Below are 25,610 nucleotides of genomic sequence, written 5' to 3'. Positions count from 1 at the left end.
TCCCCCCACTACAGAGATCTTTAAGCTAGGGGAAGCTGGGGAATTAACTCTTGGGCAGTTGATTATTTAAAACTGTAATTTGACCGTAAACATCTAATTTAGTTGTTTCTCTAACTAAAGGTGAAATAAAGTTAAACATAGAAACTTGGGAGACACCGTGAAGTGGTTTAAGATAGTTGCTTGTTGGAGGCGCCAGCACAAGAGTTGTATCCTATAATTTATGATCTTTGGCCCACATTCGAAGTTGTTTGTTTTGTAGCACCAGGCAAAATTATCTGACACATCACAGTGGAATGTTCAGACCCCAGGGGCTTTTGTAAAAGTTCCTCTTTAACAGTGGGGCATGCATATACAAAACACTACTCTGCCTCTGCCATGACTGTTTTTTTATAAATTGTCATTTCTAATTAAAAGCACATTTTCTACCTGAAAAAGTTGACTTTTATTGTTAAAAGTAACCACAAGATCATTATAACGGACAGCAACTGTGGGGAGAGAGTGCTTTTCTGGTTTGGTTACTACGCCCATCTGACAGTGTTTCACGTAGTCCAGCTCCATTATTTTGCTGATGGGCAGTTGCTCTTCCTATCTCATTCACTTGCCTGCTGACTTCACTCTCACCCTGCTCTGGAGACTGTACTCATGCTCCCTTTTTTTCCTCAATGCCCTGCAAGAGAACATTTTCCAGGAATGGCAGCACCAAAGCTGAATTTGCAGAGGCAGCAGGCAGGTGAGTGCATAGAGAGGAAGGCAAGGGGATGGAGAGGTGGGCCTGAACATATTTGGTGGTAATGCTCTTCAGTCTACCCAAAAGATGTTTCTAAACTTCAGCAGGGGAAAGGGAGGAAAACACTATTAAAATGTTAGACAATAAATTAGGTAGTTTTATGTTATCTGTGAGAATATTCTTAGTGGTAGTTTTTTTTAAATTAGTCCATTTCAAGTTGAATGTTTCTAACAGGATATGTAGTGGTGGTGTAGCCTTGTTGGTCCTAGGATATGAGAGACACAAGGTGGGTAAGGTAATATCTTTTATTGGACCAAGTTCTGTTGTGAGAGACGCTCAGAAGCTTGACCCTGTTACCCACCTTGTCTCTCTGTAACAGGGCAGCTCACTGCTGGAGGACTGGGGTTAGCCAGCTTTGATTACACGAGTCGCACCTGGGAGAGATCAGGGTGATTGCCCTATGAAAAGCAGCAAGTAGCTGCAACGAAGGGGAGGATGCTGAAGAAAGTGTAGAGAGACTATAGGGAGTGTGAAGAGCTCCTGCAGGGAAGATCCTGAGACCAAGGGAGTTGTGACACAGAGCAGCCCAGGAGCAGGAGGCTCTTGTGGGTCACCTGGATGGAAGTTGGTGGTATAGACATTTGGGGGCCCACAGGCTAGTGCTGGAAGGCTCAGCTCCAGACAGAAAGAGCTGGGAGGACAGGTGGTGAGACCAGACTGGGACAGAAGAAGAGGAGCTTTGACGGTGAGAGAAGACACCAGAGCAAAGTATGGACCTTTGTGTGGTGGTGGGCTTTATTTTGGGACACTGGAGATTAAGAACTGTGTGTGGTGTTAAACCAGCTCCAGGCAGTGGGTGTTTTGTGCATATGAAAGCCTGCATGCAGTTCTTAAAAGGCCCACAGGGGGCACTAAAAGAGGCAGGATGCCTGAAAAATAAATTATCACAAGTTGAGTGTTATGGCTTGAATGCAGGAAGCTGGGCTGGTACTTCCATACTTGGTGTAAACCCCCGGAGGCCAGTGGAGTTTGTCCTGGGATGAATTCTATCCTATTTTTGTTTAAATGCATCTTGCACACAATTTCCCCTGGTAAAGTTATGCATATTGAAGAGGAAAGACACCTCTACCCCATTTTATTAGTACAGTGTGTGTTTAATTCACCAGGAACATTGTAACTCCAAATGGCCTCTGGCTTCTGTGTGTGTGTGTGCGCGCACGGGGGGGTGGTTTTATTAATATCTGATCTTCCACTTACCATAATGTAGGGGGGGGTAATTGAATAAGAGTCTATTATCTTAATGTGCATCCCAGCCTCAGTAGGGATGGCTGGCAGACATGTGAAATGCGTAATCTTCAAACTTCCATGAGCCAATGTCAGATGTAGGAGTCATTGCAGCACTCCTTTTTCACCATTAATCACACTCCTGGGACGCATCCCCTATTCAATTCCCTTTTTGCTCCCACCCACAGACATGGCCTTTGCTAGTGGACAACGATAGATGTGAATGTTGTTGTTTAAGGAGGAAAAATGTATAGTTATCATTTTTATTTCCCTTTAATGATGAGGAAAATAGATTGGGGGTTCAGCAAGCAGCCCCTTAAAATACTCTCCCTTTTGGTGCTCTAACAGCCTGTATGTCTTTGTGAAGCAAGGGCCTTAACTGCCTATTAGATGGGTCAATTTATTGTGTAGTATCCATTTATTGATAATAAATTTGCTTTTAAGACTAGCTGGTGGAATTTGCTCTTAATGGATAGAGCAATACGGAAATGCTTGTCCTCTGGCTCTGTGTCTAGGTTTCTTGGATACAAGGCATCTTTAAAGATCAAGGCTTTTTGCTCATGCGAAGAAAATTAGTGGTTGTATGTTGCAATTTGGCTCTATGTAGCTAAAACTCTGCATCTGCTTTCCCCACTAACAGGTCTGAATCTGACCCATAGGTGTCCAGCTATTTTAAAGAAGCACAGCTAGCTAAGTGTGGTTTCTGTGGCAATAGAATGGAGTAATTACAGTAGGTGGTGGCTGGTTAGGTGACCAGCTAGGAACTCCTGTTGATAATATATAGGGAGAGGTGGGCAAACCTCTGAAAATGGGTGAGGTTGGGATTAGTTATCTAAACTGTCTGAACCTCTTTATTATGCAAAAGAGGGTTGGGAAGTCTCACAAATAACAGGCTTTCTTCTGAGATGTCCAGTATTTCTTACACTTCTAGCATGACCAAGACAAAAAGTGGCAATTTTGGATCTCCTGTCCCAGGTGAAACCATAGAGCCAGATTATGTAAATGGGAAAAACAAGGATTGGGGGTGTGGGAGGTCACCCAAACTCCCGTGAACCTCATCTTTTTAGCGGAAAGTTTCTGGATCCTTTGCTTATGAACCAGCCGTAACCCAAGCATTTCGTTTGCTGCTAATACGGGTTCACGTGTGGTCAGATTTTGTGTCTCCTATGCAATGTTTTTCTACTTGCCATTTTTTGTGCTTGCTGTTTGTTGGACAGCAGCAATATAGCTGTCTTTGGAGAATCCCCTGGGATAGGCTACTGTAGAGAGATATTGGATGCTTTTACATTTTTCCAAACACAGTGTGTATTTTTTCCTTAATAAGCCATTATAATATTTTGCTGTAATGTCACACAGAGTTTGGATCATTGCTATAGGATCAGGGGGAGGGGAAGACACGTTGTTAAATACGTGCTGGATCAGCTTGGGGCAGCAAATTTTGGTGCTTCACAGCAGAGAACCATAGCAATGTTTTGAATAAGCTGCTTCTCAGCTCACTTCTACCCCCATCTCTGTTTGTGTAAAGTGTATTCTGTATTTACAATGTGCCAAGCCAACCTAGATCCGATGGAACTTACTTTTAATGAGCTTTACATTGGACTAGATGTAGGTGCTCAGTGATTGGTTACAAAATTTCAAAGGTGGGAAGACTAGAAATGGCAGGTATAAACTTAGTTTTTATGTTTCTTTGTGAATATATGCAAATCTAGATATTCCTGGTTGCTGTTGGTCAACAGTTAGTACAAATTAAATTTTAAACAGATGGCTGGTGAGTGATTTCTCTAGGGACCACCTCTCCCTGAGGGAAAAAGTCACCCTTTTATATAAACTTAATGGCCTTTCAGATGGCTTTCATCCAGGTGTAGTAGTGTGTAATTCTCAAGAAGCTGGACTGGGAAATGTGTTTTACTATGAACCATGGAATCTGGTTTTGTGATGAAGCTGTCTTGAAGTTGTGCTGTCTTCAGGCTTCACGTCTTATTTCAAATGCTAAGCTGATCTTGCATTCTTTGCACATCCAACATTTTCACACAAGTTAGTGGAAGTTTTGGGAGTGCCAAGAATGCAGAATTCCCTGTGAAAGGTTTTTTGGTATTTCATTTACTATTCAATTCACTTTTATTTCTCTCTAGCTAAAAGATCCCAATTGGCATCCAGTTTCAGTAAGAACCCTTTTTTGTAAGTTAGGCACTTCTATACATACATCCATATAGGAGTATGGTTGGATAGCTATTTAATTCAGGACACTTCAATCAAAGTTATTGTCAAGAGGTAGAGGATGTGTAGATTATCACAAATCAAAGCTCTACTTAATATTGCTTTGGTTCATCCAGCCACAGTTTAGATTGATGCCTCATACTAACGTTTCTGGTAACCTTACATGACAACATGAAGACCTATATGTATATTTTTGGCTGTGTAATTGGTCTCCACATATGTGGTGTACTACTTTAAAAAATTATTATTTGGAAGAGATTCAAGCTGTTCACTTCCACTATAAAATATTGCTGTCATCAATTTCAAGTAGGCATAGTGTTTATAGGCATTGGCCAGTATCCATAAAGTAAATATCTTCATTCATTCTTCTACCCTCCTCCCACATCCTCTATGGTTGTCCTTTTTCAATAGCTGATCATTTTGATGGCGGCAGTAAACATATCAGGGTATTTATACTTTTTAAAAGCAATCTATTGTAGATTTAATGTCCATTTCATTGCAACCAATACAGTGCATCTTCCTCAAATTATCAGCTTCTGATTATATTTGTTTCTTAAAAAGAAATCTTCAAATATAGCACAATATAATTTAAGACATTAATAGCAGTATGAAAAGATTTTTAATTACAAACTTCAGCTCAATTACTAACTACATCTATTATGGAACAGAACTTTAAAAAAAAAAACCCACACAAATTATGGACCAAAATATCATGTGTGTTTGTTTTACTAATTATATCTCTTTTGTGTAAGGCATCTGAGCACAAAGCAGCTGCCTTCATGCCAAGATAAAGATGTTGCTGCACTTCAATCCCAGCAGAAAGTTTAGGCTTCCCTCCGTGAAACCCGCCTGTTCACACTCCACTGCTAAGCCCACAGGGATCTTGAATATTTAGGCCCGGTCTACACTAGAAACTTTTTTTTGCCAGTACAACATTGGTTATGACATTGTTATACTAGCAAGTGTTCTACTGTAGATGCAGTTATACCAGCAAGAAAACAACAACAAAACCACCACCACCACAAGAAAGCACTTGCAAATACATGTATGACTTATTTTGTTTGGAGAACCAGCATAAGTCATGAGTAGGGCCCGATCAAATTCATGACCATGAAAAACGCATCGCAGACCATGAAATCTCGTCTCACTCCATGAAGTCTGGCCTTTTGTGTGCTTTTACTCTATACTATACAGATTTCACAGACCAGCGTTCCTCAGATAGGAGGTCGTGACCCAAAAGGAAGTTGCCAAAGGGTTACAAGGGTATTTTAGGGGGTCACTGTATTGCCTCCCTTACTTCTGTGCTGCCTTCAGAGCTGCGCAGCTGGAGAGCAGCGGCTATTAGCCTGGCACCCAGCTCTGAAGCCAGCACCCCACCACCAGCAGCGCAGAAGTAAGAGTGGCAAAACCATACCATGCCGCTTTTACTTCTGTGCTGCTGCTGGCAGGGCACTGCCTTCAGAGCTGGGATCCTGACCAGCAGCCACCGCTGCCAGCAGCAGTGCTGAAGTAAGGGTAGCAGTACTGCAGCCCCCCTTACCATAAACTTGTGACACCCCCCCCAACTCCTTTTTGGGTCAGGACCCCTACAATTGAACACCATGAAATTTCAGATTTAAATAGCTGAAATCATGACATTTACAATTTAAAGATCCCATGACTGTGAAATTGACCAAAATGGACTGTGAATTTGGTAGGACCCTAGTCATGAGCTATGCCGCCAAAAGCACTCTTAAGCGATGTCTGGCAAGATAGCTATCCCACCAAGAGCTCTTAAGGTCCAGTTTATGTGAAAAGTTCTGACTTCACAGCACAATCTTGGTTCAGCATTAGAAGAAGGTGAGGCAGGAACAGAGAGGCATTCTCACAGGACAGCGTGTGTGGCTCCTGGTCCAATAATGGAAGGAAGCAGTTTGCAGGAATATTGGTCTGTTATGACAATTGCTTGTCCGGTGACTCTTGTCTGATGCTTCAATGTAACACGCCACGCATCCTATAGCAGAGGATAAAATTCCCTGCTGTTGATCAGTTTGTAGCCTAAGCACGAGACTTGATCGCCATATTATCTTGTATCCTGCCTACTCAAATTGAAGACATTACTATTCTTCCTAAAAGTATCTGAGAGCTTGTGTTCCTTTTGCCCTTCCTCCATTTCCAGAACGTATATGGGATAGAGTGACCAGATGTCCCATGTCGGGTGTACGTTTGTTTTTTGTTTTTTTAAATAGGGACAGTCCCAATTTTTGGGTCTTTTTCTTATATAGGCTCCTATTACCACCCCCACCCCCATCCCGATTTTTCATACTTGCTATCTGGTCACCTTATATGGGGTTTGGGCAAAACACAGATATTTCAGATCTGTCCCTTGGTGCACTTGTGACCAAAACCTCCCTCCCCGCCGCCAAAAAAAATCTTAATCCTTTCTCCGCTCCAGAGAGAGTTAAACTGAGCAAAGGAAACATGCAGAGGTTGCCAGTCTGCCCTTCCAAGAAGGGGTTAAATTGAGTTTTCAGAAAATGCAGGAGGCAGGACCTAGAATTGCAGCTTCATTCTCTCTTGCACTCAGTTTTGGGGAGGGAGTCGAATGCTTTGACAGCAGCTTGACATTGCCTTGAAAGGTGCTGGAAGCTCTCTAGGCATTTGCCAAAGGGGGTGGGGGAAAGGAAAGCCTGTCAAGCAGTACTGCAGTCTCAGCCTATTCCCATGCTCGGAAATGCTGCTGCAACTTGGAGATTTCCATAAGGTTTAGCTGTCCTCCAACTTCTGCCACTGGGTTCGTGCACAGAAAGGTCCTGGAGACCCAGAAGGGAATCTCCTCCAGGGCAGGAGCTTCACCATCTCCAGGATTTTTTGTGAATTCCGTGCTGCGGGACAAAAGGTTTTGTGCAAAGGGCAAGGACACTGCCCATGTGGAATGATGGCTGCTCTCAACCAACGTGGTCCAAGTTGTTGGAATATTGCTGGGAATGAAGTGTGTGCTTCATGTTTGCTGCATCTGCCAGCAAGCCAGTGCTCAGCTGTCGCTGCTCCTTCAACCAGCTGTTCATTTTAATCATTGCATTTATAACTTTTGTGTACCACAAATGCCAAGTGGCCAGTCTGACAGATCTATTGCTGGATTTTTAAGAACAGCTAAAGATCCTTTAGCCTCTGGTTTGGTTTTGTTCTTGTCAAACCAGACTGGATCTTGAGCTTCTCATTTTAACTAGCCCTGTTTAGAATTTTGTTAAAGGGAGGGCAACATTTGCTGGGAGTCTTCCTAAAGTGGAGTCAATAGGACTTTGTTCCCTTTAAGTAGAACAGCATAGCGCGCATTGTAACCCTGCTCTGCTGTGGGAAACAGACTGAAAGTGAGCTTGCTGTGAAGTGATTCCAGTACAGCCAGGGGAGAGACAGAAAGGAGCTGGTATTGCAATTAGCTGAATGCTTTGATAGATAACAGCAAACATGCTTTGTGGACTGAAAAAGGATTTGCAGTCCGACTTGGGTGAGTGAGTCTGTATTTTTCCCCCTCTCCCACCAGTTTACTTTCATGTCACTTGATTTCCTTTTACAACTATCAAACCCAATAACCAATGTATGGCCGCCTTTACTGGAGTGTTTCAAAAGAGCTTGGTTTTTACTCTGTCTTAATTGCTTTGATTTGTAAAATGTGCCTCCGCCCCTCTGAAAAGAATTTCTCTCTGTAACAATTGGAGAGCACCGTGCATACCGCTCTGCCTCTCCCCTTATCCCTTATCTGACTAAAAGCTGCATGGTGTACGGTGTGCTCTTAAGACACCCAAAATAGTGTATTTGCTCTTCTGTGAACATTTGTATGGCAATTACGTTTCATGGAGGCTTCATGTAACTCTGTACTCTCTTGTTCTCTTTTTTTACTTTAAAGATCAAGGTGTATAAAAGCTGAGATGTGTGTGTTAGCGTTGTTAGTAATGGACCCTGCTGAGCAGAGCTGGATCCCTGACACCATTCTGTGTCACAGGTCTAACCTACTGTTACACTGCCTACCAGAATTATTTTGTCTCACACTAGAAAATTGCTAGTCTAAGATGATGATAAACCCCTGTTTGGACATACAGGGCTGTAAACTACTAATATGGATCAAACAGGCCTCCTTTATCCCCCATATTCCTGTGCAGAGATGAAGGCTTTAAGAGGATGAGGCTCTGGATACAGAAGCTCGGCACCAGGCCCTTCAGAATGGGGTGGTCCTGAAAATGTACTGGGGTTAAAATATTGGAGCACTTTTGTGGTTGCATGCTACAGCCCTACTTGTTATAGTTTTTCATTTATAATGCTGCATGAAGTGTTCTTCCCCCCTCCCCTTTGTGAAAACAAAAACATCAGAGCCTGGAGAAAGGGGTTATTTTGGATTCCAAATAAATCTGCATTGCTTGAAGCAATCTAGTGGGGGGATGCCTTATTCCCTACCTCCTGAATGAATGAGCCCAGGTCAATCGATCTGAAAAAACTATGCTATGTTCTTCCTTCCTCCACTCCAAAATCTATAACATACACTTGTTAGATCTCCATAAAAGGATAAAATGAAGCTGGCATAAGCTAGTTTACCCTGCTTAAGTGATGGCTAATAACATTAATGGAGGTTAGATACTGAGAGGCAGTAAGTGGAAATCTGCAAGTTAAGATGTCCATTTTTCAAGCTGATTGAACCATTGAAGTATCTCTCTCTAGGCAGAGAGAAGCTGCTCTAACAGGCCATGGATGCAGGCACTACATGAAGAGACTTCTGGAAACTTCTTGGTAGGACCCTGATTGGCTCTGAGAATTAGTATGGGATATAGGACTTTTCAGCTCTGCTGGCTGCTATCTAGTGATGCAAAGTGGTTATCAGTGGGTGGATGTCCTGTAGTTTAAATGAAATGTTGGTGAGTCTCACTCCAGTTCCTCTGACTGTGCCACCGATGACTAGCATCCTACCAAATTCACAGTCATGAAAAACACATCATGGACTATGAAATCTGGTCTCTTGTGTACTTTGGTAAAAGAACACAGCATTTCTCAAACTGGAGGTCCCAACCCAAACTGAGTGTCACAAGCCTATTGTAGGATGGTGGTGGTATTGCCACACTTACTTCTGCATGGCCTTCAGAGCTGGTCAGCCAGAGACCGGCGACTGCTGGCAGGGCACCCACTCTGAAGGCAGTGCCGACACCAGAAGCAGCGCAGAAGTAAGGGTAGCAGGGTATGGAGGGTGTCGTCAGCCTGAAATATATTTTTCAAAGGGGATCCCAGCAAAAAAAAATTTGAGCCCCTTTGAGAATCCTTATCCAAGGTGACTTACAAGTGTAACAGTAATACAGTGCAATACTTGCGTGAACGCATCTGTGAAATTTGCTATTTATGCTGTGACCAACCTGTGAAAAATGTGGTGTTTTTGTGATGATTTTTTAATTTATTTTTAAGTAGACCCCTACCTGAGAGTTGGTACCCTTTGATGGTGTAATGTGACACTCCTAAGTGGGTCATTGGTAGTGGGGATTAAACATTAGACCTCTGGATCTCAGACAGTGGAGACTCATGGCTTGAGAAAAGGCCCAACGCTCTTGGATAAGGCTGCAGGAGGCTTATCAACCTCAATATCAGGTCCAGTCCCCAGAAGGAGACAGAGCACCACGTTGAATGGGTGTGTTACAGTATCTTAAAATCAGAATTTCTCTGTATGCTAGAGATGACCCTTTCAGATTGCAAGTGGGGCATTTCACTGAGCGACTAGGGCCAAGCTTACACTTCTATTGCCCAGGAATTCACCATTCTGTGAATATATAGCGGAGCTGTGACCTCGTTTACCAGAACTAGACTCACTGTATCACAAAAGAGACGGGAAAGATAGCTGACAGTTTTGTCTCCCAGCCCTGTCCTCCTCCATTCTCTTCAGATCCCCCTTTTAGACTGGTGTACACAGAGTAGCATTTTGTGGATCTTTAATGTCTGGTCAATATTTTAATTGCGGGGGGGGGTTTAATAGTTCTTCCTTGAACACTCAAAACAAAATGGGTTTCTTATTTTTTTCTCTATAAGAAATATTTAATCTCTCTCTCTCTTGAAATCCTCTTGGTGGCTGGTGAATGAGATGAACGCATTAAAATCACTGTTTCCATTTTTTCAAGTGAGTTTGTGTATGAGTCACTCTACTTGGCATTTAAAAGTGATGGGAAAATATCAAGTCCAATGGCTTATTTTGGAGAAGCACCCAAAAGTTCAGATGTCTCCAGACCTGTTGGGCCAACTACTCCTGATTTTTGGTGGTCCCTGGTAAAAGGTCTGAGTAGGCCATTGTCATGTATTCTTACAGTCCCAGCCAGCACCAGGAAATGCAGAGCAGCCCAGAACCATTTTTAAAGATAATCTGACTTGCAAGGTAGGGGAGTTGTTTAAGATTTAGAGGGAAGTTTGAGTCAATTCTCATTTATTTGAATGAGCTTCTCTTCTGATCACAGCGGAAGCCCTGATGGAGAATTTCCAGTGTTTTATATATTTGGCAAGCGATATGCACATAGGGTTTGTGTTTGCAATGTAAGGCATCTGGCTAGCTTGTGTAATTTTTTAAAAAATGTGTAAGATAAGAGAGTCTCTCTTTTCCTCCTCCCCCCCATAATTAGGACTTTATTTCTAGTGCTAGTGAAAAGTGTTGGCTTGATATCCCTCCATTCCTCCATCCACAGGAATAGTGGTACTGCAAGCTTTCTCCATGCTATCCCCAACCAATGTGCTTCAGACCCCATCTGTAAAGACTTCTAGGGCTCAGCAAGCATTTCATTCTTCACGACCAATAAGTCTTTGGCCTGTCTGCTGAAGCTGCCAACAATGGTGTCAGTTATGATGGTGGCTTTTGGTGTGAAAACTTTAGAGACCACCAAGTGGCTTCATACAGGCTACTGAACACCCCGTACGTGGTATAATGACTTTGAGTCTCTTCTAACCCAGGCTAGACTTTCACTGATAGCCTAGAAGTGATGAGCTCTACATTCCGTTACAAATCCCCTGTCCTAGTCAGGCCTTAGTTCTAATTTTTCTGCGCTTTAGCATAGCAATTACAGTTAATACAGTAACTATTGATACAGTTGATAAGTAACTCTACAGTTTTGTATAGTCATTGCAGCACTCTCTGTTGTTAAACACTCAGCCATGGAAAACAAAGTTGCTTAGCACTATTAACCGGGAAGCCGCTGAGCCTTGGTAGTTAAGGAACTGGCATATCGGATGTGCGGTGTGCTGAGATCGTTTGGTCTCTGCTTTGTAGTAGATATCCATGAGGGACTGCAGAGCACCCTTGCATTTTCTAGCAGAAGTCCTTTTATTTTGTTTGGATTTTTCAGGGTGGTATTATCAAAAGTAGCTTTTATTCTTGAGGGGTGTTAACTCACTTTAACCACTTGTTGACTTTGGCATAAGTGACAAAGAAGAGAAAGACGAGATGCAAATCTAAATTTCATTTAACAGATTAAATGTCTCTTAGCTGATAACTCAGTAATGCCAAATAAACAGACAACCTTGCTTCGCAGCATTTGCTGCGCCTGCAACCAGACTTTCTGCCTTGCCTGGTGTCATTAAGTCATTCTTTGCTAAATCTGAAGGACCTTGTCTACAAAGTGCAATTGGTCTCTTGTTTTCTTGCAAAAGTAGCCCTTTTCTGTTTAAACTGTTTTTTTTTTCTCCACTGTAGAAAACGTGCAAAGGAATGAAATTTCAGGGGTGTGAAAACTGGCAAAAGAACAAAAAAGTGTGCATGTTTGGGGGAGGAGAAGAACGTTAGGAAAACTTTCCCACCAGTTTTCCCAGGGCTACCAAACAGGGTGGCCAGTGCCTAAATTTCTTCTTTTTGCTCTTTTACTCAGCATGCCCAGCGGCCCCTGTTATAAGACACAGGGCCAGCTCCAGCTTTTTTGTCACCCGAAGTGGCGAAGCAGGGAAAAAAAGCCAATTGGTGGCACTTCGGCAGCAGCTCAAACGTGCCACTTCATTCTTCTGCGGCAATTTGGCGGCGGGTCCTTCGCTCCCAGGGACTGAGGGACGCGCCACTGAAGATCCAGACGTGCCGCCCCTTTTTGTTGGCCTCCCCAAGCACCTGCTTCCTTCGCTGGAGCCGGCCCTGATCAGACAGTCTCTGGGCTCGTCTGTATTCCATTCCTATCTAAGTCCAGCATTGCAAAGATGGTGTTCCAGTGCAGGGGCATTGTCATTAACCCTATTGACACCACTTAGCATTACTAATGGAATCATTATTTTGCAAGGTCAACAGTTCAATGAATGCCAGAGTCCAATTTCTGAACACCTGTTTTCACGTCGCTGTCAAATAGTAAAAGTACATCTTTCGTATGCGCTCTGGCTTCCTTTTGACTAAGATATCGCAGGAGATGCTATTCCAGCCAGGATGCCACATGTTAAATGTGGCTTTTTGGTTTTGTATCCAGCTGCATGCATATATATAATATTTTATTTATTTTGTAGGCTGAAAGAAGCCAGTTCACTCTGTTAGTGAAGAAACCAGCGATTGCTGCACAGCAAGAAAGTAGTTAAAAAATATATATAAAGTCCCTTTCGGCAAGCAATCCATGCCTGATTTTATAAATGCATTGGGTAATGCATGAACTTCTGTCTTTACAGGATGGGGGCTCCAAGTTTTTCTTTACTGTAAACTCGCCTCACCTGAAGGTGATTCCGTTGCTTAAGAGCAGACAACTCACCTGATATGTGTGGAAATCTCTCTAGTTCAGGCTGAGTCCCTCTTCCCAACTACAGATAATGGACAGCTTGTTTCTGATTGGTTTGTTCTATCTGTGTGTGTGAGAGACATTTTTATTCTTCACTTTCTAATACATTAATATTTTTATCACTATTATTATTAACTAACATGAATGTTCTCAACTTCCAAACTGGTAACTTCTTTTTCAGCTTTCCTTTCAACTTGTGATTTGGAAAGTCACTTGCATAACTTTACCTAGAGATGTAAAATCATATATGAGTTAGTATAATAGCATTCCTCTCCATTCCCACCAACAGCCATCCCCAACTTTTTTTTAATTATTGTAATAAGAATGGGTTTTTTTTCCTGTTGGTCATGTGGTTTTGTTCAGGGACCTGGTAATTATATGCTTGGAGATGAAGGCTTTTCAAAGGCATCTTTCCCAGCAATTTTCAGCTGGAGATGTGGGTAAAAATATCTCTCCAGTTTTTATCAGAAATGTTTGCAGTAATGTGCAATTATGAACTCTGCCTTCACTCAATTCATCCTGGAAGAATTTGCTTCACAGAGAAATTTGTTTCCTAACTGCAGTAGATGCCAGAATAGTTGGCAGATGCAGGGTTTTGTAAAAAGAGACCAGAAATGAAAATTGGTACAAAGCAAATTGTCCCTACACCTGGAAACCATGAAAGGGTAGAATATGCACTTTTTTTCTTAAATCACATTAATTTGCTTTGCATATCCGTTCCCAAAATGGCCTTGTGAAAGCTATTTAGTCTCGTCAAGATGCCAAGATGATCTCACTTAATCATGCCTTGCAACTGATCCAGTTCTTGTCGTGCAAGTTCGTGAAATGACACCAGAAAGGGGGGAGAGATTGTCCACTTTCTTCACAGCAGGTTCCCAGTCTGAAAATATGGATATAATTACACCGCTACCTCGATATAACACAAATTTGTGTTATACAACGCGGTAAAGCAGTTCTCCGGGGTCGGGCGGGTAATACGGTAAGATTTTTTTGGCTCCCAAGGACAGCGTTATATCAAGGTAGAGGTGTATCACCATTCAATATAGTCAAATGAGACCACATTAAGTGCCAATTCAGTCTGGAGAAAGGAATAATGGAATTAGGGTGGGAGGCATTTGGGATATTAAAATGTGAGGCATAAGGGTCTTGTTGTGGGAGGCAGTACCTTGCTCGATTAGAACTCTGTGTGTGTGTGCGTATGCAGATTCTTCTTTCCACGTACCCTCCTTGTCAAAACTGCTGAATATTCCTGAGCTGCCTTATGAAATACTGTTTTGTGATTAATACAACAGTCTAGCTTTTGAACAACCCTCCCCTTACCTGCTAAAAATCATCCCATTTAAAATGACTCTGTTACTACCCTTCCTTCAAGTTCCTGCTCCATTTCTCTTAACTAATTTTCCTCCTCTCCTTGTTCCACAGCTGAAATCATCTTGCTGGTATGATGTACACCACCCATCCCTTTTTGGAATGTTGCAAGTTTTGTGCATGCCCTCCCCTCCCCCCCCCGCAAGCCCTGGTGAATGTGCAATTATATAATAACTCCAGTCAATTGCTTTTCCTAACCAAATGTCCTACTTCAAGCTGCTGGTCCTGGCGTTTCACGGCCTCTTCAGAATACACATTCCTTCCCACAGTATATTGTTCTTCCCTATTCATATTGCAGTAGCACCTAGAAACTCCAGTCAGGCAGCCAAATCATCCCCTCCTGCATTAAAAGTCACCGGAGGGAGATTTTAGGATGGGACTCTCCAGGAGGATTTCCTTGTGGCATCTCCCCTGGAAAACGGTGAGAGCCATGCTCCCAAGCTTGGCAGATCCCAGGAAGGCCAGGACTATCCATGCTGGCTCTAACCCCTGTGACTTCTCCCAATACCCTTCCCTTAAGATGCCTGTGGGACTACATAGACAATAGTACAGCCCCAGCCGGTGTTATGTTGTTTCTTCCAGACAAATTCTGTGGAAGAACGAAGAATTATTTGCAGTCTCCTATGAGTTGCCTAATCTCTGCCCTGTCATCCAGACTGAGTGGCAAGGGCTTGCTAGATATGGGGATGGGGAGAAGAAGGGTTTTATGAGCCCCCTTTCCATGCACATAGAGTCCACCTCCTCCCCAAGTGGATCTGAAGAGATGGAGATGTTCTAGTCCTGATTCACAGGAAGAGACATCTGTGTCCCGAAAAGTTCTCTTGTAAAGCCATGATCTGGTAAACCTTCATTAGAGCGAGTCTTAACTGGGAAATGTTTTTCTTCAGTTATGCTGCTCGCTATTTCATATCATCCCATGTTTATCTTGTGTTTTGTTCCATCCTTTTTCCAGCCACTCTAGCCAATTAAAAACTAAATGTTGTTGTTTTTTTTAAAAAGTAACATTGGCAAGCACCAGCCAATTCTCATCTCCTTCCCTTAAGTTCCCTGCATTGAAGTTGAAATACTGAGCATTTCAGTCTCTGTCATCATCATGTTACTCAATCCAGTGTTGTGACTCTATTGCAGGAGTTTACAATTGAGATAGCTGCAGTAATTTCATGGGAGGTATGAAGAAATTAGGTGAATTTAAAAAAAAAATCCCTCTCTTCCATTTTGCCCCTATGATCTTATCTTAAAATTGAAGGGAGCTAGGCAGAGGGATCCTGACAATTAACTGGAGGGGAAATAGAAGCACATACCTCGGTTGAAATTGGAGAACCAAGCTTGTCAGGCCCTGCAAATTCAGGCTAACAGCAGTTGCTCTGCTAGCTTTCTCTCCTTTTAAAAAGTCCCTTTATCATTCTGTGCTGACTCTAGCAGTATCGTGAGCTATAATAGGCAATTAGCTCCTAGCAGATTTATGTGACTTTGCATTTTATAAGCAATCATGTGTGTTTAATGATTGAACAGATCTGTTGTATCTAATGTTCACAGGACTTGATTTTGCTCCTCTGTCACTGATGTAAATGGAGAACAATTCCTCTGAAGTGAGTGTTTGTGGCACCACATTTAGGTTCAGTTTAGATGATGAGCAGAAACAAGTCATGTAAGGAAAAACTTGTTAGCAGTGTCTGCTTTCTGACGTGCTCAGTCACTATCTAAAGGCTGGGGTTATATTATCTGAGGAAATCTGGATTGCACCAGTAATGGGGATCTCCTGCTTTCATGCTGATGAGACAGACACCAAGGTTGGTTGATTAAAATCACGGCAATTTAAATCAGCGGTGTAAATGATTCCTTAATTCAAATGGAAAGCCCTGATTTTAATCTTTTACTCAAATTTCCAATTGGTACTTACTTTCTACAAAAAGGTGCATTCTCATTGGTTGATATAATATTAAAACATGTTGATTTACAACTAAATAGAGCCTTTATACTAGACTTGGTACATCTTTTTACTACCAAGGAAGGCATGCTTAAATATATAGCTTAAAATTTTAAATTTTTATTAATTGCACATATTTAGTAATGTTTAGAAAAGATGAATGCTATATTACTTATTTGCCAGATAATTAACTTTTTGCTTATGGCATGTGTCAAGCTGCATTAGGACGGTAACTGAAATTTAATTAAAACACACAAAAACGCAAATAAAATTTATTTTATTAAGTAAAAATATCTTACATGTCATCAGGGTACTGGCCAAACATGGCCAGGTAAGGCTCGTAGATAACTGATCGGAAGATCCATTCCCAGCGGTACTCATTCTTCCTCACGATGCCCTGCCTTGCCACACCAAAGGCCACCACTCACACATCGAAGAGGAACAGGAAGAAGACGACGTCAATCATCTAGGAAAGGAGGGTATAAAAAATAGATCAGTGTATCATTCTCATTCCTGCAGCAAGTCAGTGATGTGACTTTCTTTAAATCAGCAACAGGGCCGGCTCCAGTGTTTTTGCCGCCCCAAGCGGCGAAAAAAAAAAAGCTGTGATCTACTGCCATTGCTTCATTCTTTGGTGGCAATTCAGCAGCAGGTCCTTCCCTCTGAGAGGGACTGAGGAACCCGCCGCCAAAGAGCAAGACATGCTGCCTCTTTCCTTTGGCCACCCCAAGCACCTGCTTGCTGTGCTGGTGCCTGGAGCTGGCCCTGATCAGCAAATATGTACTGCTTAAACTATTCATGTCCAGCCCTGACATTTATTATGGTTGCCATGACTGATGGGTACTTATTAGATGCCTATATCATAGCAGTAGTTAGGTATCTATGCTGGTATGTTGGGTTGAGAATATTGGCAAGAAAATGAGGTGGAGTAGGTGCTTAATCCATCCACTTCTTCACTGCCTGCAATTTAACTTTGTTGTTGGGTGTTTCTTTGATGTCTCTTGAAATTCTTCCTATATCTCAACAACACCAGTAACAGAGCAGCAATCTTTCTGCAGTTTCTCCAAGGCTATAGAAATAGGGTTCAGGATATTCTGCATATTGTCTACATTTCTCTTCAGTTCTACATGGAACTATCACAGCCAAAGCAGTCAGTCAATCTACTTTGTGATAGTTCTCCGAAAACATTTGCTCAATGTGCAGCAGTATTCAAAAAAGCTAACACAATGTTTGAAATCATTAAGAAAGGGATAGAAACTATCACAATGCCTCTATATACATCCAGAGTATGCCCACACCATGAATGCTGTGTATGGTTCTGGTCATCCCATCTCAAAAAAGATGTATTCGAATAGGAAAAAAAACAGAGGAGGGCAAGAGAAATGATTTAGGGGTGTGGAATAGCTTCCATATGAGGAAAGATTTTAAAAGACTGGGACTGTTCATCTTAGAAAAGTGACAAATAAAGGGGATATGATAGAGATCTACAAAATCATGTGGAGAAAGTGAACATTGAACTGTTGTTTATCCCTTTATATAACCCATGAACCAGGAATCAACTGATGAAATTAATAGGCAGCAGGTTTAAAACAAACGTAAGAAAATACTACTTCACACAACACACAATCAGCCTGTAGAACTCCATTGTGAGGGGCTGTTGTGAAGGCCAAAAGTATAACTGGGCTCAAATATAATTAGATAAGTTCATGGAAGATAGTTCCATCAGTGGCTACTAGCTAAGAAAGTGTGGGACGCAACTCCATGTTCGGAGTGTCCCTAAATCTGACTGCCAGAAGCTAGGATTGGACTACAGGATGGATCGCTCAACAAACTATCCTGTTCTGTTCCTTCCCTCTGAAGCGTCTGGCACCAGTCAAAACAACGAGGAGTCTTGTGACACCTTAAAGACTAACACATTTATTGGAGCATAAGCTTTCGTGGGCTATGACCCACTTCTTCAGATGTATGGTGTGAAAATTACAGTGGGCAGACATAAATATACAGCACAAGAAAAGATGGGAGTTGCCTTACCAAGTGTGTGTGGGGGGCGGGGTTTCTATGATTCAATCAGGATGGAGGTGTCCCATTCCTATAGTTGACAAGAAGGTGTGAATCTCAACGGAGTAAAAATTACTTTTTGTGTTAACGAGGCCAGTTCCATCAGGATGAATGGCCCATGCTCAACAGTTGATGGGAGATTACTACTCGTAGTGACCCAGGCATTCCCAGTCTTTATTCAGGCCTAATTTGATGGTGTCAAGTTTGCAAATGAATTCCAGCTGTGAAGATCACTGTCCAAAGATTGGTCCATCTAGCCAAATATCCTTTGGTTTTATCCAATATAGTGTCTCATGGAGTCGGAGACTGTGTCGCAATGCCTATGATCACTTTGCCAGTCTCTTGTACCCAGTAGCATAACTCCTGGGTCCAGGGGCGGCTCTAGCTTTTTTGCTGCCCCAAGCACGGCAGTCAGGCAGCCTTCAGCGGCTTGCCTGTGGGAGGTCCACCGGTACCATGGCTTTGAAGTAGCTGCCTCCGAAACCGCGGGACCGGCGGATCTCCCGCAGGCAAGCCGCCAAAGGCTGCCTGACTGCCGCCCTAGCAGGGACCGGCAGGGTGCCCCCTACGGCTTGCTGCCCCAGGCATGCGCTTGGAGCGCTGGTGCTTGGAGCCGCCGCTGCCTGGGTCCCCTCAGTATCAAGCTCTTAATATTGTATATGACCTATTTGTGCCATATGACTATAATATGCTTATAAGCACAATAGGTCATGCACTGTGTTAAGGGCTTGATCCTGAGGAGAATAAGGGCCTGTGCTCTTGGGTACAAGAGCTTATATATATATATAAAAAGCTTAACTTCAAAAGCTGCTGTTTTTCCCTACATTCTTTTTTTCAGATAGAAAAGTAGCTTTTAATGCCAAGTTTTTGATAGACACTCATGGGTTCCTCGTTTTTTTATTTAAATATTTTAAGAGATTATAGTTTTAGTCCATAATATATTTTGTGTATAAATTGAAATTTCATTTTAAACAGCTTCATTTTTTAAAAGAAAAAATGTAAATCAGATTTTTTTTTCAAATAAATTATTTATTTTTATCCACCTTATGAGACATTCACATATTACACACCGATACCTACATAGTTTTGTGTGACTCCACCCAGAATGTGTATCAGGATGATGTGTTTATGTGATGTTTCATAGGACACTTAAAATTTTGAATTAATAATGCAGCTTTAGTACTTAATTTGATGATTACTTTACTTTCATATGCTGTGAGACACGCATGCATCTATTACACACTTGATGGAACTCACTTTTTTAAAATTTTTATTAACATGCAATTGTCTTGTTGAATCTAAATTAAATGCTTATATGGGAACCATAATCTGAAGCATTACTCTTAATGGTGTGTGTTCTAGAATGGTAAAAGTATATTATCTGTCTCCTCAAAACATTGGAGTCTTTAGTTGCAGCTGAGTTTCCCTTGAATTTGTCAAGTCTATAAAGTCCCAAACGGGATGTTTCATAAGAAACTAAGGTTTTTTAAAAAGAACCAGACTGAAGCAGGATACCAAAAAAAAGCTGGTCTAGGTCTCCCTTTCCAGAAGATAGGAGGTACAGTAGAACCTCAGAGTTACAAACTAACCTGTCAACCACACACCTCATTTCGATCTGGAAGTATGCAATCCAGCAGAGACTACCAAAACCAAAAAAGGCAAATACTGTACAGTACTATGTTAAATGTAAACTACTTAAAAAAAATAATATTTTTTTAAAAAAAATTTGTCAGGGTAACGGAGCTGTTTCTGTGCTTGTCTCATTTAAGTTAAGATGGCTAATAGCAGCATTTTTCTTCTACGTAGTAAATTTTCAAAGCTGTATTAAGTCACTGTTCACTTGTAAACTTTTGAAAGAACGACCATATCATTTTCTTCAGAGTTAGGAACATTTCAGAGTTATGAACAACCTCCATTCCCACGGTGTTCGTAACTCTGAGGTTCTATTGTAGCTGCTGTTGAGCGAAGCTGCTGTTGTATGACTAGTGGTTGGGTCATAGCCCCGGTGGCTTCCCAGTTCTGTGTACTATCCAGAGCCCTAAAGCTCTTTGGAGCTATTAATGTCTGTTGTGAGAATCTGTGTTTTAAACACAAGTTTAATCTGAGTTATAGGGTGAGGCATTCTGAGATCTTAGATACTATTTTTTTTTTGTGAGCACTCTTTTTCTTGTACTTTGTAAGATTTAATAGGGAAGCCTGCACCAAACAGTGCAATCTTTCTTATCCCATGTACTCTGAAATGCTAAAGGGTTCACAAACCCATTGTCTTTTTAAGCAATGTGTCCTGACTTTAGCCAATGTGTTTCACTTGGTTTTGTTAGGAGTATTTTGTGCAGGCTGGATTCACCAGTTTTGCGTAAAGCTGCTAAAGCTCAGTACAAAGGGTCAGTTGTGTTCTGTTTGCAGCTGCTTTGCATCATGGGAGCAGCACAACACAATCCGGGGATATTGGTGAATCTCACCCCAATGTGGTAAACTCTGGGAGGGGCCATGTACAATGCTGAGCAGAATCTTGGCATTCATCTAATAATGTCTTGCCTCAAAAATTCAAATTGTTAACTTGTGTGTTACTACATCTCAATCTGCCATTCTCCATCACCTTTTTTAAATTCTTTTTAAGGGGGCCATTGCCTGAGGATAGAGCATGTGCCCTGGTCCTTTGCTCATCTAACTATAAGTTTATTCCATCTATTCAGCAACCCCTATGATTCTTCCTCACACAGGATCCCAGCTGCGTACGTGGGCCATTGCACAGTGGATAGTTTGTGTGCCAAAGTCTAAAACTGACATATGTTTAGATCAGTTGTGAAGTGGAAACATCTATATATATTCATACATAACGGCTTTTACCACCAACATGAATAATCCAAATCCAGCAATTCAGTATTTACTATGTGCAATATCACTACCAAGCAGAATGCTGGTGGGAAAATCACATTTGGGGCATTAAATCTTAGTAAGATTTAGTGGAGCTTCACAGAGACCCTAAAAAGCTAGAAACGGTCCTAAATGGAGCATGGGAACTTTTTTTTTGTTGTTGATGCCATTCTGAAGCCTCTTCCCCGTTCCTGCTCTCACTGTTTTAAGCTCATAGAATCAAAATCCAGTCCAAATCCTATTAAAGCAACTGATTTGCAACCTCCTGCATTGAACATTTTCCCCCACAACTCCAGTTTGCGATACTAGATGTCCGCCTTCACCGTAGGTAATCTCAAAATATTTCAAATCCTTTTTTGGCTGTAAAGTGGAATGGAGTTGGAGGCTAAAACTGGGGATTGCTCCATTCTAGTGTAGCTTGATAACCAAATTCTAACTGGGCTTATTGCAAAACAAACTGGTAGATGGCAGCTTCAAAAACAACCGCCATCGGGCACCTCATCTCAAAGGACTGGTGGTGAATTCCCAGATCTGATCTCTTGTGTTGCAATGATACATTTTCATTCCTAATCAGCCTTTGCTTTCCAAAACAGAGCCTTTGCTCCTGTTTTTTTTCTTTCCTTACACTTCCTCTGCCCCCACCCCCACCATACCCTATAGGTGCAAGATATCAATATCCCAGCTCCCCTGAGCAACCCCCCAGTAACAAATCATTGTATAGTGTTACGTATATATACCTGACATAAGGCTATTGTTGGGCAGGACTGTCTTGGATCTCTTAAATCACATAATTTTCATTACTCTGTTGCAGGCATAGCATAGCAATGATAAGATCAGCACAATAACGAACAGTATCTTAGACAGCCTTGATAGCTGCTCCTCATAATTCATTTGATTTTTTTCATCCTAGGGCAGATGGCATCCACTCTGTTTGTTTGTTTGTTTGTTATATGTATCTGTTCTCTTTTTTTCCCTGACCCCACCTGTATCTCTCATTCAGACCTTTATTAAATGTCATTGTGTTTTAAGAATGTGTTTTTTCATTTTACCTTGTGTATCTTCTCCCCCCCCCACCACCCCAAAACCCCCTTTACCATCAAGATTGATTCACAGGACACCTGGAAGAGCATAAATCTCAGCTACACACCTGATGCAACCTAGGGTACGTCTTCACTACCGGCTGTATTGGCGGGTAGCAATTGATTTCTTGGGGATCGATATATCGCGTCTCATTTAGACGCGATATATCGATCCCCGAACACGCTCCTGTCAACTCTTGAACTCCAACGTGAACGGCAGTAGCGGAGTCAACAGGGAGCCGCGGACGTCAATCCCGCGCCATGAGGACGGTAGGTAACTCTATCTAAGATACGCAACTTCAGCTACGTGAATAATGTAGCTGAAGTTGAAGTATCTTAGATCAATCCCCTCCCCTAGTGTAGACCAGACCCTAATCTTTCATACTGGTTCTTCATTTCATTCTCTGGACTTGTACTGCCTTCCTAACCAGTCTTTTCATTTGGGGATGAATCTAGTACGTGTAAAAGTGCCACAGGGCTGTGCTGAGCCAGTTGCACTGTGAGCTTCCTTACTATGGCTTGTTACTCTCTTGTTGGGTCTTTCTGGAGCAGAAGCTGCCAGTTGTACCAAACGATTGGCATGTTTACACCTACCTCCAGAGTGATTGATCAATCCAGTGGGGGGCGATTTATCAAGTCTAGTGAAGACGCGATAAATCGACCACTGAGCGCTCTTCTGTTGACGGGGGAATGTCAGCTGTCGACCTACTGCAGTGAAGACACCGCAGTAAGTAGATCTAAGTATGTCAACTTCAGCTACATTATTCATGTAGCTAAGTTGCATAACTCAGCTCGATTTTTTCCTTTACCCCCTACCCCCCCCCCCGGTGTAGATCAGGCTTATGTATTGATCTGGGATATGTACATAGGAGTGGGGTGAGGAGTACAAGAGGACTAGGATATGTGGCAAATTGCTATTTTGATGAGTCTCGTGCTTTCTCTTCTTTGGGGGTGAGTTCAGGGCACCATTTCTTGCCCCTGCAGTGGAATGTTAACTGCCCTGCTAGTGTCCTAGAGGAGGGGAGTGGGGAGGGAGGGACCTGGGCCCACCCTCTACTCCGGGTCCCAGCCCAGGGGCCCTGAGGATAGTGGTGAACCACTTGAATTGACGGTTCCTTCCCCTGGGCTACTTCCCTCTCCTGCTCTTCAGTTTGTGGGGGGCTTCCTGCCCTCCCTCTGTACAAGCCAGGTGCCCCTTTACCTAGGGTCTTGGACTTCTTAGCTCACCGCAGCACTTCTTCAAACTGTTCTCTCCAACACCAATCCTTTCTACTCCAACCTCCACACTGTCTGATTGAAGCAGGGGTTTTTATCATCTGACTGGCTTCAGGTGCTCTGACTGGCTTCAGGTGCTCTAGTTAATCTATAGCAAACTTTCTTCCCCTTACAGGGAATAAGGCTCCCTTATAACACTCTCCTGCTGCCCTCTGGCCATGCTGTATCACAGATAAGATTCACTACACTAAGGGGTATGTTTTCTGTCCTGTTCAAGGGTTAATATCGTCTACACTACATGTGAATTAAGGAATTCAGGTTTCCTTAAGATTGCTTTATCATACTTGGCTAGAACCCACATAACACTCTGAAAATTTAGCACAGGAGTTAAAACTTTATGTATACTCTCAGGAGCACTTCTATTTTGCGGGGTAGTACGCTTTCTCAGAAGTACTGAACGTGTTTTAAAAAAAGAAAAAGCTCTAGCAGTATGATTTTAGTGCTGCCCCCTTTTTTAATTACCAACCTTAAATTCACATTGTTTCCTATAAGTGGCTTGTAGAATTCTGGGGATATGAAAGTTGAATTTTTTCGATGTGTACTATAAATATCTATATCTGAGAAGGCAAGACTGGCTGAATTCTGCTCAGAGAACCCCACTGAACTTGGTAAGGTAGCTCGGCTTAACCAAGAGCACAACGCAGCCCTCTGTTTTTAATGCCCCTGTCCAACAAATAGTTGCTGCCTCATAAAATATATTTTGGGCATCTAATAAGGAGGTCTACAGATCCCGCCTTTATATTTGTATTTCAGCTCCATGCTCTAGAGCTATTCTTTTACACGCTCACACTCACTAGTAACAGAAGAAGCAAAACTTTAGCACAGCTTCAATGTGCTGTCCAATGCTTGTCTACTCCAGATGGATCTTAATGCATCATTTAATTCTGGTGGGAATTAGAGCTCAAATTTAGAGCGGGTTGAAATTCATGAGAACTTTTCATGAAAAAATTCACTGTGTTCATCAAATTTCAAACTTTTTTCAGCCAGCACCACTCAGAATGACTTTCTCATATTAATATATTTTAAGATCAGAGGGGATTGTTATGATGGGGTAATCGTACCTCTAGTATAACAGAAGCCAAAGAAACTCATCATTCATTAATTTCTGGTTGAGCTGTAGCATAGCTTTGAAATCAATCATGGATGTCTAAGACTTCAAGTAATGGAGCATCCATTAATGCTCCAAAGGCTAATTATCCTCACTGTAAAACTAACTAAATCTGTCTTGTTTCTCATCTGAATTTGTATAGCTTTAACTTTCGACCATTAGCTCTCATCTCTTTCTTTGCTAGATTAAAGAGTTATGTACTAACTTTCTCCCCTGTGTAGGTACTTGTGGACTATGATCAAGTCACCTCTTGACCTTGTCAATAAACAAAATTAAATTGAGCTGCTTCAAATTCTTACGATGAGATATGTTTTCCAGACCTGTAATATGTGGATTCAGAGTGGAGCTCTTCCTTTAAAATCAGAGGAAGTTGTTTCTCCTAGATGGCAAGTTAATAACCCTTACTCTTTGATTTGGCCTGGGAGAACATCATAATACAACAGGTAATTCTTTAGCAGGTGCAGACTTACCAAAGCACTTAAGGATCCAAAGTGAGTTCACGAAAGATAAAATAGATCAAATAATGTATTTTTATTTCAGCAAGATTGCTGTTTAACTGAGGCTTGCATTTTAAGATCTGCAAGCCTCTTGTTATCAGTACCACAGACACAGAGCTTTGTCGTTTCCCTCTTATTTCTGCCACTCAAAATGTTGTGTGTACTTGCACAATTTGCAGACCTACTGTTGTAACAGTGATTGCACTAACCTCCTTTAAAGATCGAGGCAACACAGTGCTAGGGAGAGCTCGTCAAAATCTTTCAAAGTGCATGTGTGGGGTGGGGAGGAGGTCATAAAATGATTTTTTCAAAACTAATCAATATTATTGATGCTTTTTTTGTTTTAACACATTTTTATACAAATAGCAACTGAAATAGTTATCAAAACTTTTTGTTTACCAAATGCTCTGGGTGTGTTTTGGGGTCTTGTTTGTTTGGTCAGAGATTTTTTTTTGTTTTTT

At 41.9% G+C, this 25,610-nt stretch overlaps 1 protein-coding gene across 4 annotated transcripts in view; it reads left to right on the top strand.

Annotated features, from left to right (window-relative positions):
- Positions 1–25,610, top strand: part of GRIP2 (glutamate receptor interacting protein 2) — a 495,093-nt gene that overhangs the window by 365,822 nt on the left and 103,661 nt on the right. Inside the window, exon 1 of one of the 4 annotated variants that reach the window (XM_030569622.1) lies at positions 6,822–7,715. The exons of the other annotated variants lie outside the window; for them this stretch is intronic. Within the exon in view, the coding sequence (XP_030425482.1) occupies positions 7,676–7,715 (40 nt within the window). The 5' untranslated portion in view covers positions 6,822–7,675. Of the gene's footprint in view, positions 1–6,821; positions 7,716–25,610 lie in introns of those variants that run through there. 4 annotated transcript variants of the gene reach the window in all.

This window comes from Gopherus evgoodei, chromosome 7 (assembly GCF_007399415.2).
Source record: "Gopherus evgoodei ecotype Sinaloan lineage chromosome 7, rGopEvg1_v1.p, whole genome shotgun sequence".
NCBI classification, from domain to species: domain Eukaryota; kingdom Metazoa; phylum Chordata; order Testudines; family Testudinidae; genus Gopherus; species Gopherus evgoodei.
The sequence above is the reverse complement of the archived record's forward strand: the minus strand, read 5'-3'. Positions and strand labels throughout refer to the sequence as shown.